This window comes from Enhydra lutris, unplaced genomic scaffold (assembly GCF_002288905.1).
Source record: "Enhydra lutris kenyoni isolate GAN:26980312 unplaced genomic scaffold, ASM228890v2 scaffoldscaffold15, whole genome shotgun sequence".
NCBI lineage: Eukaryota > Metazoa > Chordata > Mammalia > Carnivora > Mustelidae > Enhydra > Enhydra lutris.
The window spans coordinates 53,851,643-53,872,471 of NW_019154099.1; the positions used below are offsets into that span (position 1 = coordinate 53,851,643).

Here is a 20,829-nt window from a genome sequence, read left to right on the forward strand (position 1 = left end):
ATGGAACTTATGATTTGATCATACCTATAAATCATAAAATCCCTCTTCGTTTTTGTCAAGATACTGATTTTCTATCTTCAGGATATGGTGATTTTTAAAAAAAATTTTTTTAAAGATTTTATTTATTTATTTGACAGAGATCGCAAGTAGGCAGAGAGGCAGGCAGAGAGAGGGGGAAGCAGGCTCCCCGCTGAGCAGAGAGCCCGATGTGGGGCTCGATCCCAGGACCTTGAGATCATGATCTGAGCTGAAGGCAGAGGCTTAACCCATTGAGCCACCCAGGTGCCCGAGGACATGGTGATTTAAAAAGAAGATAATATTTCCTAATTGCCAGTTTCTCTGAGAACTAGGATTCAAAATTTGGAAAGCAATTTTACCTCTGTTATGACCAACTAACCACTATAATATCAACTTTCATTCCATATATGAAAGCTAGATACTTTAAAAAAGAAAATAAATTTGATTAAAGGTCTTAAAAAGCTTCCCATGGGAAGGACTTGAGGGGCCAAATCTAAAAGAGAAAGAAAAATATGGAGGTGAGCACGTATTATACACCATTCTTCCTCTCAAGAATTTGCTGTTTCAGAAGTAGAGAGAGGAAAAAGTCTGAAAATCAGAGCAAGGCTTTTGATAGTCCACAATGCTGGAGACAAAAATTGGAGACAAAATTGAAGATTAAATTGGAGCTCCAGCATGCCAATGAGTAGTGCCCTTGGTAAACATCCAGGATTTCAATTGGAACCCCTCCAAAGCTATTCCTTAGCCAAACAAAACAAAACAAAACAACAACAACAAAAAAACTAGAAATAGACAAGCTAACACACACACACACACACACACACACACACACACACACCCACCCACCCACACAGGAAAGCCAACTTCAAATATATTTCATATTTGAATAAATTGAGGTTTTCTGCCCCTACTCTAATTACCTACACACACAAAGAATGTCCTCTCTGAGGTAGATAAAATCATAGACAGTTTCTACAGATTTCTATCCAAAATGTTCAACACTCAAAAACTGCCAAAATTATGAAAGGAAACAAAAAAGATCCAAGAGAAAAACAGAACGAAAACAGATGTTCTGATCTCCCAGATAGGAGTTAGCAGACTTAGACTTTGATGTACTGTGATTAATATGTTTAAGAAAATAGAAGACATGATGGAGATCTAAACAGAGAATTAAACTAATCAAATAGAACTTTCAAAACTGAAAAAAAAAACTATAATAGAAAAAAGTCAATAAATGAGTTTAACAGCAAAGGAAGAGAAGACTAAATAACTGAAAACTAACTGAAATCAAAATATCCAAACTAAAGAGCAAATATACGAATCTAGAAAATGGAGTAAGAACATGGGAGACAAAATGAAAAGTACTGACATAAATGTAATTGAAGTCCCAGAAAGACAAGTGAGAGAACAGTGAAGAAATATTTGAAATATGTGAATATAATAAAAAAAATTCTGAAGCTGACATAAAATCTTATATCCCAAATGCAGAACATGTTGCAAACCTCCTACTAGAAAAATACAAACAGAGTGACACCTAAGCATACCATGATAAAATTACTGAAATAAAAAGCAAGCTAAAAATCTTAAGAGCAGCCAGAAGAAAATGAGTACAGATGCCTGACAGTGGAGTTTTCAGTAGGAAATAATGGCAGCCAGAAGACAATAGGAAGACATCATTAAGTGATGCAAAAAAAATTCCTTCCAATCTAGAATTCTACACTCAGTAAAAACACCACTCAAAAACAAACTAATTAAATGTTCACTCAAACAAAACTGACAGAATTAATAACAAGTAGACCGCACTAGAATAATAACCATAATAATAATAATAAAAGAGATGTTTAGGCCAGAAAATAAAGTGTTTTCTAGATGAAAAAACAAAAATGTAGGAAAAAATAAAGAGCAAGTATAAATATTTTAACAAATATTGAGTCTATAACACAATAAAAATAATTTCTTATGAATTTTATATATACATAGAAATAAAAGCATGACAATAAGAAATAAACAGGGGTGCCTGGGTGGCTCAGTGGGTTAAGCCTCTGCCTTTCTCAGGTCATGATCTCAGGGTCCTAGGATTGAGTCCCACATTGGGCTCTCTGCTCAGCAGGGAGCCTGCTTCCCCCTCCCCCTCTGTCTGCCTCTCTGCCTACTTGTGGCTTCTCTGTCTGTCAAATAAATAAATAAAATATTTTTTAAAAATAAGAAACAGAGACTAAATGATAAATTATACTAAGGCCCTAATATTAATGTGACAAGTATTCAAACTTATATCACACTCTATAAGTCAACATTGAATGTGATAATATCCAAGGTAACCACTAAAATATATTGTAATGGCTTTATAAACCTCAGGATAATAATGATGGAAAATGGAATAATAAATAATATTCTTGACACATTAAAAGAATATAAGAAAATAAAGAAACAGGCAAATAGAATAGATTGAACAAATAAAAAACAATTGTCAAATGTTACTGTATCAGTAATTTCATTAAATGTAAACAGACTGGATATTCTAATTAAAAGTCAGAGATTGTCAGAGTGTATTTAAAGCAAAAACTAAAGCAAAAGAAAACATAAATTCATACTTACAAGATACCCACCTTAATTATGAGAATATAGAAAAGTTAAAAGCATGAAAAATAACCACTATGCAAACACTAAATCAGAGAAAGCTGATGTAGTTACATTAATAGCAAGTAAAGTAAATATTAAAGCAAAAAGCAAGACATTATGATGAAAGGGTATATCTACCATTGAGATACAATCATTTCACATTAACTTATAAAGAAGGCAAAAACTGGCATATCTAAATGAGATACAGAAAAATCCACAACCATAATGAGAAATTTTTAACATAGCTGTTTCTGTAACTGACAAAAGTGGAGACATGCATGGAAAATCAATTTTTAAAAGACAAATGTGAACTGCACAATGAATGAACTTAATGTAGTGGATGTGCATAAAACGTTACATCTGGCTACTAAAAAACTTGTGTTTTCAATCCTCATATTTAATTTTTTCTCAGATTATAGTGGATTTAACCCACAAATCAAGTGATTTATTTTTATAAAAAGATAACTAGATGATCCCTAAATATATGAAAATGAAATGAGAACTTCTAAATAATCATGAGGAAAGGAATAAATCACAGTGGGGATTAGAAAATATTTTACTAGGGGTGTCTTGGTAGCTCAGTCAGTTAAGCAGCTGACTCTTGATTTCTGCCCAGGTCTTGATATCTGGGTTATGTGTTCAAGCCCCTCATTGGGCTCCATGCTGGGCATGGAGCCTGTGTAAGACTCTCTCTCTCCCTTTCCTTCTGCCCCTCCCTGCTCTGTCTGCACCCACACCACTTGTGCATCACTAAATGCAAATTAAAACAGCATAGCACAATTTGTCCAATGCAGCTAAAGCTAAGTGTTTACAGATAAATTTACAGTATAAAATTAAATGTATGCTTAAAGGCCTAAAATTAATAGGCTTACAATTTATACTCTCAAGAAGTTAAAATAAAACCCAGCAAATTTAATCTAAGGGAAATAGGAGACAATAATTGTTAAGAACAGAACTTAATAAAACACAAAAATAGAAAATAGAAGAAACTGAGTCAAATGTGGCTTCTTTAAAAAAGATGAATAAAACTTAATACATCTTTTTTTTTAAACTTAATACATCTTAACAGAAGTGTTCCAGATAAAAAAGGGAAAAGGCAAAAGGCAAAAACTATTAGTATCCCCCCCAAAAAAGGGAATATTGCTAGAGAAGTGATGAACAATTCCCAGAGATAACACTAATGAGTCTCCAAACACTGTTAAGTAAAAGGAGCCGGACACAAAATGCACATTTATATAAAGTTTCAAAAAAAAGATTTCATTTATATATTCAAGGGAGAGAGAGCACAAGTAAGGGAAAGGGCAGAAGGAGTGGGAGAAGCAGACTCTCTCCTGAGCAGGGAGCCCAATGTGGGTCTCAATCATGACCTGAGCCAAAGGCAGATGTGAAACTGACTAAATCACATAGGTGCCTCACACTTTTTTTTTAAGAGAGAGAGAGAGAGTGAGTGCAGAGAGGGGTAAGAGCAAAGGGAGAGAGAGAAAAACTTAAGCAGGCTCTACACCAAGTCCAGAAGTTGACGGGGCTTGATCTCATGACCTGAGCAAAATCAAGAGTGGGATGATTAACTGACTGAGCCACCCAGGTTCCTGAAAACAAGTATATGTCATTAGCAAAATTTCTTTTTCTTTCTTTCTTTCTTTCTTTCTTTCTTTCTTTCTTTCTTTCTTTCTTTCTTCTTTCTTTCTTTCTTTCCTTCTTTCTTTCTTTTTTTTTTTTTTTTTTAGATTTATCCATTTATTTTAGAGAGAGAATAAGCAAGCAGAGGAGAGGGCTAGAGGGAGAGAGAATCCTGAACAGACTCCCTGCTGAGTGGAGAGCCAGACATGGACCTTGATCCCAGGACCCTGAGAACATGACCTGAGCCAAAAACAAGAGTTGGCCACTTAACCAACTGAGCCACCCAGGTGAACCTATTAACAAAATTTCAGATAAATTTATATTCCTTTTTTTTTTTTTTTTTAAGTGGGCTCCACACCCAATGTGGAGCCCAACACAGGGCTTGAACTCACAATTCGGAGATCAAGACCTGAACTAAGACCTAGAGTTGGACACTAAACCAACTGACCTGCCCAGGCACCCCAATAAAAGTTTTGAAATAAACAAAACTAATACATTGTGTTGGAAGTCAAGACAGTGCAGACCTTTAGGGTTTATTGATTGGAAAGGGGCACTTTTCTGCTTTGATCCAAGTGGTTCTTATGCAAGTGTATTCGTTTGTGAAAATTCATTAAGTTGTATGTGCTGTGTGCACTTTTCAATGCACATGTTATATATCAATAAAATATCTATTTTAAAATCGGGATAGTATGAGACATACACATCATCTTCAAGCTATAGGTCATTTGATAAACCTGCTGAGTGCTCACACCAGGAATTTTTTACACCTTCAGTTATAGTTTTGCATGAGAAATACTTAGAGGATTTTCTAATCAACAAAAAAACAAACACCTTCTTAAAAAAGGAAAACTAGGGGTGGACAAAAAGAAGAATTATAGTGTTTCCCCAAAATTGGAGAGGAACACAATCTGTTAGGCTGTCTCTTGGATTTTATAGCCTTGAAAATTTTATGAATAATAAACATGAATAAAACCCTTTTGAAAAAAATGGAGTGGAATTGCCCATAATTAAATAGAAACATGTCAGAGAAAGAGAGTAGGTGGGAACAGATAAACTAAAGCCATAATTCTCAGCATCTCCCTCCCACTCTCCAAGGGTTGACTTCCAACCCAGATTGGGAAGAATGTTCTCAAAACTTGCAACTTGTTCCCTACTTGAAAAGAAGTTTCTCTACATGTTTTTATTATTCATTATTAAGGAAACTTCAAGGGAGATGGTAGTTGTATCATAAGAGAGCAGCCTTCACAGTAGAAATCCAAAAATACAAGGTAATAATCCCATTATATACCCTTATAGTACAGACTATATGATCCAAGAAAACTATAAATATCCATACATTTCCATTTTTTCACTTGAAAAATAGCCAAACTATGGAAAGAGCCCAGATGTCCATATGTCCATCAACATATAAATGGATAAAGAAGATGTGGGTTATATATATATATATATATATATATATATATATATATATACATACATACAGTGGAATATTACTCAGCCATCAAAAAAGAAATCTTACCATTTGAGAGGATGTGGTTAGAACTAGAGGTATTATGCTAAGTGAAATAATTCAGTCAGAGAAGATATTTATCATATAATTTCCCTCACATGTGGAATTTAAGAAACAAAGTAGAGGATCATAGGGAAAGGGAGAGAAAAATAAAGTAAGATGAAATGAGAGAGGGAGACAAACCATAAGAGACTCTTCATTATAGGAAACAAACTGAGAGTTGCTGGAGGGGTGGGCCTGGGGGAGGGGTAACTGGGTGATGGGCATTAAGGAGGGCATATGATGTAATGAGCACTGGATGTTGTATGCAACTGATGAATCACTAAATACTACCCCTGAAACTAATAATACATTGTATGTTAATTAATTGACTTTAAATAAAATTTTAAAAAATAAAATAAATAAATAAATAGGAAAAATAGACATCTTGTCTATTTTAAAGAATTTTTGTGAGGTTCAAGATGGATGGTAAAGTTTATGACGAGCTAAGGAATCCGTTCCCTTATGTTTACTTGCGAGAGTAGAAGGGTCTCAGGTTTATCAGCTCAACAACTTCTTTAGATTATTCGAAGTAACAGATCCTTAAAGAGGAGCAGACACATACAGACACTTTTCCAGGGGAATACCTACAAAAGTGTACAAGGTCCCAGCATTAAGAATTCTTGCTGACTGTACCTTCTATATTTTAAGGTTTTCTCTTACTCTCTCTCTCTTTTGATATTCTTTTTCTTTTTGTTCTTACTCTTTGTAGCTTCTGGATGGTAAGTGCTTTAACTTAATGTTTTCTTTGTGGAGTTCAGAGGTACTTGAATGAAAGGGGCTTATATATTTGATACACAGGTATCAAAAATTCCTTTTTGTGCTGTATAGTTTCTTCACTGCAATTTGAACCCCCTTATCAGGTTACACAGTATCTGGCTCATCCACATTTTTCCTCATGAAACAAGATACTTGCAGCCAATACTGATACGGCAACCATGAAACCAGTAGGTTTAATCAAACCACTTGGGTGTAATGCAGCCTTTAAACGGAATCACCTTGGATACAAGTGCTAATAACCACGGATAACCAACTCCCTGAAGCATAAAGGAATCTTCTTAACTTATAATTATTCTCTTCACTAGGAAAATAACTATTTGCTGAGAAAGGATGTTTTCCCTGTTCCAAACCCTGTCATGGTGTTTGAGACTCTGAAGCTTCACTGGCTGGTCACCGATCAGAAACACATCAGTCTGGCCTACTTTCAGCACTTTTGATACAAATCCAAGAGTTTTAGTCCTATGTTTGACTAACTCAACTTCTTAAAATTGAGAAGCTCACTTATTTAGTGCTTCTCCTTCTCTTCCAAAGAAAGCTGGTTGCTGCTGTCAATTCCAACTGGTTAATATCTGATGTTTTTATTTTTCTTGTCCATCCAATGCTGCCAATCTAAATTATTTTCAGGTTTCTGTTCGATTTCCTTTTATCATTCTCCTTAAATGCATTCTAGTTGCCATTTGAGGGATGGGATGCTGTTCTTTAGGAATATGTTCAGTATTACCTAACAGAACTTAAAAATGCAGATTGAAATTCCTATGGGCACCTTGACATTCATTTACGTTGCAGATCATGGTTGGGGGATGATGACTGTGGGGTGTGTGTATTTGTGTGTGTGTGTGTGTGTGTGTGTGTGTGTGTGTGTGTGTGTGTAGTCGTTTATTTTATATTATGCCTTTCTTTCTGGATGGACTTGTCACTGTTTCTATATTTCCTCATTGAAGCTCTAATCCCTGAAAATGAGTTTTAGCTTAGTTGCTAGTATAACTGTGTCTTATGTATCAAAGCTGTAAAAAAAAAAATCTGTGTAGATGCCAACCCCAGAAGAATTTAATGAGGTTTCTCAAGGTAAAACAAATAAAGGTATCTGAAAGAATTGAATTCTAGAAGTTACCGGGAGGCATTAAACTGACTTTTACTAAAGTCTTGAGCGGGCTTCTTTTTTATTTTCTATCTTAATATTCACATCTGTGAATCTAGGAGAATGGCAGCTTTTATCTGCCTAAAGGCAGAGTGCAGTAACAGTAGGGGTGGGGTTAGAGGGCTGAGCACACCAATTTTTAAAATATATATAAATTCGGAATTGAACACACTTAGTCTCTGCTTTTATGCTTCATGTTGTGTCTCCATCACACAGCATTCTTCAGGCTGACCTTATTTACACACGTATACAACATACTTTCTCACTCACAAACACACACACAGTGAGAGAGAGCAAAGCACTCCTAGCTGTAATTTTCTCAAACTTAACAGATAAGACTGTAGTTGTTTGGATTGTAAATCATAAGAAGTAGAATAAATATAGTATACAGGGATAATTAGCCAACAGTTTTCAGGCTGTATTTAGTAAACAGCCAACAGGAAGTATGGGACCAAAGTAAGTTAGAAGGCACACAGGCTGGGAAGAATGAGGGCATGGGATTCTGGGGCAGGGGAATAGGACAACAGACACTGAAAACAGACCATTGAGCAGACAATTCTGCTCTTCAGAGGATCTTTTAATGTAAGCACAAACTGTGCAAAGAAACCTATCTCTACCCCTGGGGATAAAAAGATATTATATGTTTAAAAAAATAAAATTAAAAAAAAAAAAGAAAAAGAAACCTATCTCTACCTTGATTTTCTAAGGCTGAGCCCATGTGGGCTTCCAAACAACTGAGCAAAGGAATTTAAAGTTAAGTGATGTCTTCCAGATCATCTTGTTCAAGCTGCTCCTTGTGTGGAGGTCTCCACATAGTCACACTCTAGTCTGGGTTGCTCAGCTGGTAGAAGGCAGATTCTGGTGTGAGAGCACATGCTCTCTCCATTTCCCCAGGACTCCACAGAGTTGGTGTGCAGGATCAGCTGGGCTGTATAGGAATAGTGATCAATAACAGTGATGGAAATGCAGAGATGCAGTACAGGTGAGATTTGGGGTACTTCCTTGCACTCACTTTTTAAGGGAAAAAAATCAATGAGCCTGCCTCAGAAGACAACAGTGGGCATCGTGGAGGGGGCAGAAACAAGGAACAGCAGTAGGAAGCCAGCCAACAATGATAACATTTGTTAACATTAAACAGCTGCAATGTCATGAAGTGCTCTGTTTTTTTTTTAAGTGAATGAATAGGAATATTTATGTTATAAACTAATGAACTTAGGAAGCTGGTGTGAGATAATCTTTGGTTCTACTGTCATGGGGTGAAAAAAAAACCCAGGCAGAAATGAAAAGTCTGCCTTTCGGCTGATTTATTGGTGTAGAAATTGCAAACCAAAAGTGCTCAACATCCTACTATGAGTCTGTTTCACTTGATCACACAACAATAAACCATCCGGAAAGTAAAATGAAAATAGTCATGGGAGCATTTGGATACCAGAGACATTTCTAATGATTAAAAATTGTGTTAGCTCAGCAGCAGTAGCAGAGGAAGAAGACAGTTTTGCTCATTAATTCCATATTCTCCAAACTTCAGCAACTTGTATTACTTTAATAATTTTCCAAAATGCAAAGGACTCCAAGCTTTCCAGGAAAACATCAACATTGCCACACCATCTGGGATGGCTCATTCCAGAAGGAAAGTCTAAGAGATGATGGAATGAACATGTCTGAGTCTGACCCAAGCATCAGACAGAAATGGGAAAGTGGAGGCAGAGCGAGAAGCCCACTTCTACGTGGGGTGGTTATCGAGTGTGCAACACCGCTAGCCACAACAGCTGTCAGAGCAACATGTTCTGTCATATGGACCCTGTAAATCCTGTGGTTGAAGTTCTAGCCCATCCAAAGGATAATCTAGGAAGACACTGGGATATAATGCTGAATACTATTATTATCTAAGATCCACTTCTATCAGTAAGACCTGGACTGCATTGAAATACTACCTCTGCCAAGTACAAGTCTCTAGAAAAATTACTTCATTTCCTCTCATCCATGAAAATGAAAATAATGCCACCTATTTCCTATGGTTGGGAGAAGTAAGAGATGTGGCATATAATGCTTCTAATCCTAGCAGGTGCAGTAAAGACATTTGATTACTTTCCCTGCTTTTTCCTTTAATTTGTCAGGCATGAAGCCAAGACAAATACTTCTGTCTTGTGTAGACTTGTCCAATTTCCTCATCCCTCCATTCAAGTCAGAGCCTGGCCCCAGTGAGAAGAGAGACAGCAGATGCAATCTTCTCTGCACCAGGGTTGGCCTCAGCATGAAATTCTCTTCATGAAAACAGCAGCCATCTCATTTGCTGGAATAAGGATGAGGTAATTATTGAACAATCTTAGCCATAGAAATGATTAAGGGGCTAGTGGCATTTACTTATGCAGAAAGATTAATAGAGTTAAGCAATTGTAAGCTGGCCAAATGGTAAGGAGGATAAAAAGCCACGAACAAATATTTAAAGGGCATGATGAAACGAAGGCTAGGCAGGAATTATTTACATAAATTTAAAGAGATAAAATGAGGCATGTGGAGAAATAAAAAGACATCAAGCCATGAGATTCTGACTCTTTTAAAGACCTTTTACAAAGGGAGAAAATTGTTGGATTCTGAAGAAAATGAACAATTGCCCATCAAACATTCAGGTGTGTCCTGAAAAAAGACACTATATTCATGTCACAGCTACCAAACTCAATGGTTACATATCGCCCAGATAACCTAATAAGAAGAGACAATAGAACACTGTCTATGAATTTATTCCTAACTCTAACTGCCAGTACTTCACCATGTCTTATATCTCAAAAGACATTTGTTTTTCCAACAGGAGATTAAAACACACACACACACACACACACACACACACACACACACACGTGGGTGCCTGGGTAGCTCAGTGGGTTAAGCCTCTGCCTTTGGCTCAGGTCATGATCTCAGGATCCTGGGATCAAGCCTGGCATCTGGTTGTCTGCTCGGCAGGGAGCCTGCTTCTCCCTCTCTCTCTGCCTGCCTCCCTGCCTACTTGTGATCTCTCTCTCTCTCTCTCAGTCAAGTAAATAAATAAAATCTTTAAAAAACCCACAAATGTAAAAAAGTTACCTTAATTTGTCACCAGATCTCATAACTGTGTATCTACATGTAATAGGTAGATACATAAGAGAACCATCAGCATTACTTAAAACCTAATATATCAGTGAAAACATTTCATATACAGAAAATAAATTGTTAAATGCTCCCTCTTATATCATAACTATTTCTTTATGTATAATGCTTGAATCTGAGTGACGTTTATTATTAAACAAATTAACCAAATATTTTAATTTGCCTATTAAAATGGGCAATGTTAGTAATTAAAGAGTTTGTAAATCAGCAATTACTTAGTCACAAACCTATCATATTTGTACAGACAAATAAATTAAAAGGCTAATTCTTAGAAAGACCATTCAAATTCTGTTTTATGAAGATAAGTTGTTCAGGCCCAATACAAATATATGTGATGAAAATAATATTCTTCCCAAGTGAGGAAACATCAAACACTGCCTTCTAATGGTACCTGAGTACCAACTGAGTACTCATCATGTTTGGCAGGGCTTCATGTTGCGTGATGGCCATAGTTAATGTAGTAACAATTAATCCAGGTACATCATAACTATGAAAAGATAATCACCATGAATGGTTTTGATGGAGTAAATGATACGTCAAAATTATTTTGATGCTAACTTTACTTACAGTGTAGTAAAAACTACAAGTTTATTATGATAAGTTGAATTCTGAAGACTGTACAAATAAGATTAAGAGTTAAAGGGTTAAACCCTTGGGTCTGACCACTTGCAGATCATTGACAAGAGCACCTTACTGGTGGGAGCAAAAGTGTGATTTGGAAAGGGTTCAAGAGAGAACAGGAGGAGGAAAACTGGAGATCTATTTTTCAAGGAGTTTTGCTGACAAAAGACAATTGGTCTTGTAGCTAGAGAAGAATGCACCATCATGAGAAGATTACTTTTTAAGGTGGGATAAATCACAGCATATTTATATTTTGATGAGAATAAGATGGCAGGATCTGAATATTATATGATGCAGAAGAGAGAGGCAACTTATTGGATTGATATCCCTGAGTAGGAGAAAGGATTTATCCCTCAATTGGAGGTGGTCTTAACCTTAAATAGAAGCACTAAGAGTTCATCTCCAAGTCCAGTAAGAAAAAGAGGGGTAAATGGATAGATATGCAGGTCGGCTTGTAAAAGCCAGTAGTGGAGTATGTGAAAATTTATTTTTGTTATTTAATTTTCTCAGAGAAAGGGAAGTAAGAACATGGTTGACTATGGGCTGGAGGGAGGAGGTATAAAAGGTTTAAAGAGAAAGAAGGTAAGAAAATCATCTAGTTAGATAGAAATAGATTTTTTTAATGTATTAGGGACCCACTTGATGTAATTACTATGAATTTAAAGTAGGAACAACCCATGTGTATGTATGTTTTTTCTTCAGCCGAAACCAGCTGTGTATGTGCAGGCACAAAATAGGTTGATGGTTGGATTACCCAGTTAGTTTTATCATGTAAGTAAGGTGAACAAGAAAAAAAAGGCAGATAGTATAAGTAAATAAAATATCCAAATAACATATAACTGGACTTGAAAGACTGTCCCAGAGTTAAATATTCATCTGTGGGCAGTTTTTATGAAATGCCTAGTACAATTTTCACATGACTTTGACTTGACTACATTATGTTCTTCTGGTATCAGTATTAAGAACAAGATCTAAGAACTCATTAGACAAGAACTCGGAACCAATGTGTTAATTCAAAAGCAGCATACAACATACAGTATCCAGTTTTCTAACAATCTGTAATTTTCATGATTAATTTGTGACTCTAACTTTTTTTAAAAGTGGTTTGCTTCAGTTTATCATGTACAATAAGGCCAATAAAGAATCTAACCAATAAAGCATCTTGTTAGAAATGAGAAATGTCTAAAATACATAATCTAGGAAAATTAATAAAAAATTAATGAAAGACTTAACATAAAGTTCATTACATGCCAATGAAAGCACTCCAAATTAATCCTTTTCAGAGTTTCAGGTCAATGTTGCAATTCATCAAGGAGATAGCATCATTGAGTGTCGCATCCAGACACTCGATAGAAAATCAAAGATACATCCCTACTTGAAAAATGGTTTAGTAAAATACAGAACTTTTTTTTTTTGTCTCTTTTGCCAAAGCCCACAAATAAGTCCCTACTTCTAGGCAAGCCTTCTCACACCATCAATTTTAAAAAGTTAATAATACACTATACTATTGCATATATCCTACCACTATATATATATAATATATATATATATATATCCTATATATATATATATATAGAAGGTGTTCTATATATATATAGAACGTCTACTACAGGAATTAGAGTAAGGTGTCTCCCATTAATGAAGAGTTCACAATGTCTGGTAGAACTGGAAGTGTTAAGTAGTGGGGAGAATAGTGGGTTTAAGGACAGCAGATTTGTTTTTTGAATTCTGCTGGTGGTACTTACTCAAGTGTAAGTCTTTTGGCAAAATCCAAACTCGTTGAGCCTCAGTTTCCTTTGCTGTGAAATGCTGATGTATCTCAACTAATTGAGATAACGCAAGAAAGTATGTGATAACCGAGAACTGGCATTTAAGAGCAGGGACACGTGTCAGCCTGGCAACTTGGGTTTCAGTCTCAGCCCCACTCTTTAAAGATATATAAACTTGGCCAGTTAACCAATTTATTAGCTTGTTTCAGATTCCTCATTTATAAAATGGATGGGTAGATAATATTAGTGTATCATCCATTAATGGATTATTTAGTGTAACAATGGCTAGATAATGTAATGTGCCTACCATACAGATTTGTTGTGATGATGAACTGTTACTCTATGGTACAGTGCCTGACACAAGGTGCCATGTAGGCAGCTGATAAACAATTTAAGTCCAGTCAATTATGGCCACTGCTATGTACACACTGATTTCAATGGTCACTCTATGTCACATGTAAATCCTAAGAAATACACAACTTTTCATTCATTCAACAAATGTTTGTGCAGTGTTTGTTATATGCCGCGCACTGGTGAGACACTGACTTTTAAGTGGCCGTGCCCCGTTATACATAACGTAAGACCCTGTCATACCATAAGAGTCCCTGTCAAACCTGAGAGCCAAGAATTTTGAAAGCATAGGGTGTAACACATACTCTACACATACACACACACAAATATTTCACACAATATAGCTTTATGAAAAGAGTCTTTCCCCTGAATGACAATGTAGTAGCTGTCATAAAATGTTTTTTTAAAAGGTGTCTAGATTCCTACTACCACTCCCTACTGCTTTCCTCCCAGTAAACAGTAAATGGTAACATACTCATGTAATCTGAGTTTCTTAAAATGGACATTGTAACCTTTACAGGTCACACTTTACTAAATTTGTTGTTTCCTAGTCATGCCAACACAGTCTGATTGACTTTAAATTGCATCAACCTTGTTAAAATTGTCTTATATGTTTGAGTTTCCATTATGATTTTTTGCGTGTTTTTGGCCTTTGAGTGCTAATGACAATATTTAAAACATCATATACAAATTTATATTGCTGAAATATCATAGTCTGTTTTGGCTAAATTTCTTATCACTGGGGAAGAAATTAATATCAAGTATACCTAGAAAGAAACCTAGATTCCCAAAAGTAAATAGATAAATTAGATTGAAAAATATGTCACCCTACTTTTCCTTTGAATTTCTGCCATTATTTTTAAGTTAAGCAAATCAAATTTAAAAGGCATCATTTTATATCAACAAGAAGGGAGGTAAAGACATGTCTACTTGAAAACAATTTTCTTATAGTAACATTATATAGAATAACACTGTTAACAGAAGAACAGAATTTGGAGGCTAAATGTAGAAGAACTACATGAAGAATTTGAAATGTAAAGTGAACCCTGTAACTGCTAATAGTAATCTGGTGTGGGATTTGGAGTGAAATGTCGTTTCTGAAATCTTGTATTATAAACTGTCAAAGGATTTCTTCACCACCAAACAATATTATTTTCTCAATAAATGTAAACTCAACCTATGAACCTAACTCAACCCTAAGCAAATCATCTTACTCAACCTTACATCTTACCTAAAGTACTATGCTGTCTTATACTTTGCTTGCTGTACCACTTCTTGGTTTATTGCACCATTGTGGCATCAACCATTTTCAGAAGCCTAGAGCAAATGTAGAATATTGAAATCATAACAATTAAGGCCCAGAAAAAAATGCATAAACAAGCAAGGACCGACTTCTTAAAAAATCTCTAACATTGTTTTGTTTAGCAATTCAGTAAAGCTCCCATAAGAGCTTTCACTTAGGAACACTGCATTTGGTAAAACATGTTCGTTGAAAAATTAGACATTTCAACTGCAAGACTATGATTTTTGTCTTATCTTTATACAACTAACAAATAATAAAATCCTGATTATCAACAAGTTAGCAACAGGTATTATCAAAAGATGAGTAGGAAGACTCCCATGTACTTGGCCTTAGATAACTAAAAAATAAAATAAAATAAAATAAAATAAAATACACTTTCTAAAGAGAAGTAGGATGATACTTAGAGGGAAAAATATTCCCTTGTTTATATTGACCTAAACCACCAACATAAGCAGATGGGCTCTTTTCATATGGCTTTGAAGCAGTAGCACAAAGGATGGTGGTCTTTTGATGAATTTTTGCTGCTGATTATTTCCTGAGAAGGTGGACCCACCTTTCCTTACATAATACCTTGTAAGAAGGAAGACCACTTTTCCTAGGATAACTGATGGGTTTCACTATCACACTGGAGCAAAGCAGTTTTGTTGATATAAGCATACATATATTTCTGCTTTTTATATTACACAATAACTAGAAAACAAATTTTAAGTAGTTCATTTTTCTTTCCTTGTTTTTTATGTCTCCTTTAATTTATTTTAGGTAAAATGCACTAGTAAGAAACCCACACAACTACTGATTAAATATACATGACACATGATACCATGGGCTCCTATGATAGTAGTGGGAAACAAAAGGCAGATTTTAAGAAATAATTACATTAGCCACACTAAAAATTTTGAAAGGTTATTGTCTTACAAACAATAAAGGTTCTTGTTTTGGTTTAAAAATTAATAATGAAAATGTAACACTTTTAGGATAAAATGTTAATTATACATCATTGTTTGTAGTTTCTGTTTTAGTTTTTCACTTTTTACAGGAAAGATGAAGATTTCAAATAAAAATGTTTGCAAATTGTTGGTTTCCTTGTTCCCTTTTTTTTAAAAAGCTAAATTAACAGGTATCCTAAATATCTATTTTGATAAATTAGTTAAGCCTTAAAGTGAAGTTGGTTATATGTAATCACCCTCTAGTCCTTTAAAAAAGGGATGAAGTATATATATATCTATATACTTCATCTTCATATATATATATGTGTATATAATTATATATATATAATTATACACACACACATACACACACACACACACACACACACACATATGGAGAGAAAAATATATAAAAACTTGAAAAGTGGGGCGCCTGGGTGGCTCAGTGGGTTAAGCCGCTGCCTTCGGCTCAGGTCATGATCTCAGGGTTCTGGGATCGAGTCCCACGTCCGGATCTCTGCTCAGCAGGGAGCCTGCTTCCCTCTCTCTCTCTCTCTGCCTGCCTCTGTCTACTGTGATCTCTCTCTGTCAAATAAATAAAATCTTTAAAAAAAAAACAACAAAAAAAAACTTGAAAAGTATATATACTTCTAAAATGATCTATATAGAGTACTGTGGTTCAAGGACACTCTTTTAGCTTTGGACCTATGGACCGTCCCTATTTTGCTTCAACTCAAAGGCAATGCCAAGTGCTCAGGACATGGCAGACACTATCAAGATTTGAGAGTCTATGAAAGTGCAGAAAATAGACTTTGCTCTTAATGACAATTAATCACATCTTGGGATGGGGCACAATTAATTATTATCAGGCATAAACAATGATAGTGAGGTATAGAATGCCACAGGAGAACTATTCTTACTTCTCTGCAATTAGGGAAGACTTCCTAGAGGCAATGGTATTTTCTCCAAGCTTTAAGAAATGGAGATAATTTCAACAGGTGAACAGAAGACAGAAGATACCATATAGAGTAAAGCTCAAGCAAAAGAAGAGGGATATGAAAGCATATGGTTAATTTTAGGAATTTTGAATGGTGTTTGGAGTCTTTGGAGGTAGGAAAGGTAGAGAGAGGTGAATCTGGAAAGGTGGGATAGTCATGGTGCCCACACAATCTCTATAAGCCATTTTGTAGATTCCTGTCCTTTTCAAGAGGACAAAATGATACAACTGGTACCTCAACTGGTGCAAAAACCAAACTTCTATGAGGGTAGGAGCTGGTCAGAGTGGGGGATAGGGCTCCAACCAAAAGCACAAAAGTAAATATAAGTCATACTCTTTATATTAAATAAATTACTAATTAAGGAAGCATTAAAAAGGAAAAACACCCTACATTTAAGAAATGTCTATTACTTTTCCCCAAAATGTAGAGCTATTCTTTGTTCTGTTTTCTGTTGGCCGGCACGTCACGTGCACTTGAATTCACCTGTCAAAATGTAAACTTCAGCCAAATGGACTATGATACATAGATGACAGTGTACTGGATTTCTCGATCTCCTTCGCTTCTCTCAACAGTTTAAGATTTTTCCCAACTCAGGGGCTTTCACTGTCCTTCTCAGATGTCGGCTCTCAGCCTGGACTTCTCAGCATGGCCCTCCCTGCATACTTGATCTAATTAGGTTTCTCTCCTACCACCCTTGCCCCTGCAGCCTAACCTCAGTCGTCTTTCTTCTTATAGGTCTTTAAGTTTCTTATTTTGTTCCTTTCCATATGCAATGAATTTTACCCCACATTTGCAATCTCCATGATGGTTCATTTGTTCTATTCGCTGCTCTACACATAACACCTGGAACAGTGCCTGACAGAGTAGGAAGAGTCAATAACTCTTTGTCAAATTAGTGACATTCAAATGTGAAGATATATAAAATTGCCATACCTTAAAGTTGTATCTTTAAATTAACAAATCAGATTTTTAAAATTTCCTGAAGGCAGTTCCTATGCAAAGACTGAGTTTGGAGGTAAAAAATAACTATGCTTAAAAATATTTCCTTAAAGAGCATTTAAATAAATAATGAAATAATTATATTTCATTCATTCAAATAAATACATATGTAATATAAAATCATATAGATATCACTTTACAACTTACATAATATAAGGTTTTAATACTTATTTTGCTTAAACTAGTAAAATAAATTGATGTCTGATGCTCCAGAGATGTATCTATCTTTTTCTTCACAAAAGAATATATTTCTTTATATATGAGAAATATAAGGAGGATTAAAAGGAAAGGTCCTGATGAAATTTCCTTCTAGCCCATCACCTGTTTGGGAAATAAGGGAGCAGAAGTGACCTCAAATATATTTTTCTTACAGCTCATTGATGCATGCGTATCATTCTGAACTCATGAATACCAAGAGAGCAGTCAGGGTTGAAAATGGTGTAACAGACTATTAGGAAGCTCAGATATCTTCCCATATCTGGGGGGAAAAAAGGTATTTCCCCATCTTAAAATACAGAAGTGTAAAGCACACCTTCCTTCATTATGCAATATGAAAAAACACTTATTGTCCATATTTACAAAATAATCTACTGGTTGTATACTTAAAGGAGACGCACAGTAAGTATTAATCATTGTTTATATTAATCTTATCTAGAAGAGAACAGGTTTATTTACTTCAAGTAGATGGCAAATTTGGAGCTCTACCTGGTGAAAACTGTGTTTTAAAAAAGAATCTGATTTTAAAAGGGGGGAGAAGCAAACACTCTAAGATAACAGGACACCCTGTGGATCAACAATGTTTTGAACAACTGAGTTGCTCTTGTAATACAAAGGTTTGCTGGATAAGGCTCTAAGCTAAAGTGGAAAATTAAAACCCATTTTTCTTAATAGCTCCTACGCTCATCTGAAAATATTGTCCCCAAATACTTCATCAATAGGTATTATATTTATGCAATTAGATATTATATTTCTATATTCTTATCTTCCTTTGAACTGCCACTCTAATTTTCTTCAATGTTTGCCTTTTAAGTTTGATTCTAAAAGCAAATAATTTCCAATTTCTAATGTGCCAAGAAGCTATTGTCCTTTAAAAAACTATTTAGCTACAGCCTTAAAAACACACACATACACACACACAAAAACAAGCATTAAAACTTCTGGTCATAAATCCGTAAACGTGTAGAACACACACACTCAGATACACATGTACAGCGTATGCTTGTCTTCACTGTCTTTGCAACAACAGGGTATTTAAAACAAATACAGCTGGGCACCAAGAATATAATGTGCTGGGCAAACATATACTCCTCTTAATGTAAATATATTCTTCGATGTTTCCTGCCAAGCCCACTTGGTTATGAAAAGCAAGCAATCCCCGTTTCTCCCACAGAACACCCCATATAGTCTCAAAACAATCGCCCTTAGCAACTGGATGTGGAAGCAAGCCGAGATGAACAAAAGCAGTTGGGCTCCGGCTCCTAAGTTGCCTTCTCAGACCCTGACATTTTAAGGCAGCAAAAGCAGGTCATTCTGGGCACTGGTTGTTTCTGAAAAAACAATATGTAGAGTAAGGCAACTATTCTAGTCATCTGCTTGTAGTAACTGCCTGTTTTGCCTCATGTAATTCGTGAGTCCTTGAATTTAAATTGGCATATTAGGGATGCGCACCTCGCCAAACCCTCCATTCGGACTCATTCTTCCTTCCTCTGGGCCCCTCTCCGCATCCCAAGATTGTGACCTCGGGCTTCAGCGCGCCCAGTGCTGCCGGCTAAGCCCCGTACTGGTGAATCTCAGTTGAACTGGCCCTTAGTTCGCACACACCCGCCACTCCTCTGACACCGGCCCCTGCGGAAGGCGCGCGGGGGTGGGGTGGGCATCACCGCCTTCACCAAGGTCTGGGAGCCAAAGAGGTTTCCAGGGGACCGGGGAGGCCAAGTGAGGCCAGACACAAAGACATTCTTGACCGCTCCAGTCAGATTGGAAGCAGCCACCCAAACCCCGAGGCGTCGCGGAGATCTTTCCCCCGCATTCTGGAGTCAGACGTTACCCCCGGGGGATGCCGAGACCCTCAGATAGAAAGAGATTTTCCCTGGAAGCCAGCCCGCAGGAGACGCGGGAGCAAGAGGCAGCGGGCGACGAACCGGCCAACTTGCCGGCTCCCGGCAGGGTTGAGTTTTCCGCGGCTACAGGTTGCCCGAGAGCAGGTTCCCCGCTCCCACCGGCGGGCGGAAGGCGCTCGCGGCGCTCGGAAGGGAGACGAGGGGGTGGGTGGGGTGCATCTGGGAGACGGAGGGAGGGAAAGGGGAGCCCGAAGAGGCCCCATGCAGGCGGGGAGAGGGGAGAGGTCCGAGGGCGCGCCTCCCAACAGTGACCCACACAGACCTTGGCGCCGCAACCTGCGCTTCTTGAGGCCGAAGATGCGCACTTTGGAGAAGATATCCACCAGGTTGCCGTTGCAGAGCCCGCGGTTCTTGCTGGGGCTGCTCCGCCTCCTGCTGGCAGACGGCCGGTCCCAGTGCTGCTCCCGCGCCTGCCGCTTCTGGCGGATCAAGCCGCTGGCGATGGCCGCGGCCATGGTGGCCCGGGGAATGGGTCCCGGAGGGAGGGGACGGAGGCAAGGGGAGCCGGGGACGCGGGAGAGGGAAGGGGCGGCGCAGACGGCGGCTCGCCCTCGAGGAAGAGTGGGGAGGAGGCCAGCGGGGGTGAGGAGAGGGGTAGGGGCGCTCAGTCCCGACTAGGACCCATCGCCCTCTCGGCGGAGCGCGGGGCCGGGCGCGCAGACGCTCCCGGGACGCGGCGGGGCGAGCCCCCGGAGCCGAGGTCGCGTCGGCCGCCTCCTGGCCGCGTCCGAGCCGGGAGTGGGGCCGGGGCTGTGGGCGCCGCCGCTCACCCCGCGCCGCCGAAGCCCTGTCGGGGGCCGCCACCGCCACTCGCGCCGCCTTCAAGCCTCTCCCGCCTCTCGGGCGGGAGGTCGAGCCCACCGACTTCCAGGGC

The 20,829-nt window shown here is 37.6% G+C and overlaps 1 protein-coding gene across 3 annotated transcripts in view; it reads right to left on the reverse strand.

The window, feature by feature from the left end:
• LOC111147058 (fibroblast growth factor 14) overlaps positions 1–20,829 on the reverse strand; it is a 619,485-nt gene that overhangs the window by 151,037 nt on the left and 447,619 nt on the right. The window contains exon 1 of one of the 3 annotated variants that reach the window (XM_022502928.1): positions 20,218–20,410. The exons of the other annotated variants lie outside the window; for them this stretch is intronic. Within the exon in view, the coding sequence (XP_022358636.1) occupies positions 20,218–20,410 (193 nt within the window). Of the gene's footprint in view, positions 1–20,217; positions 20,411–20,829 lie in introns of those variants that run through there. 3 annotated transcript variants of the gene reach the window in all.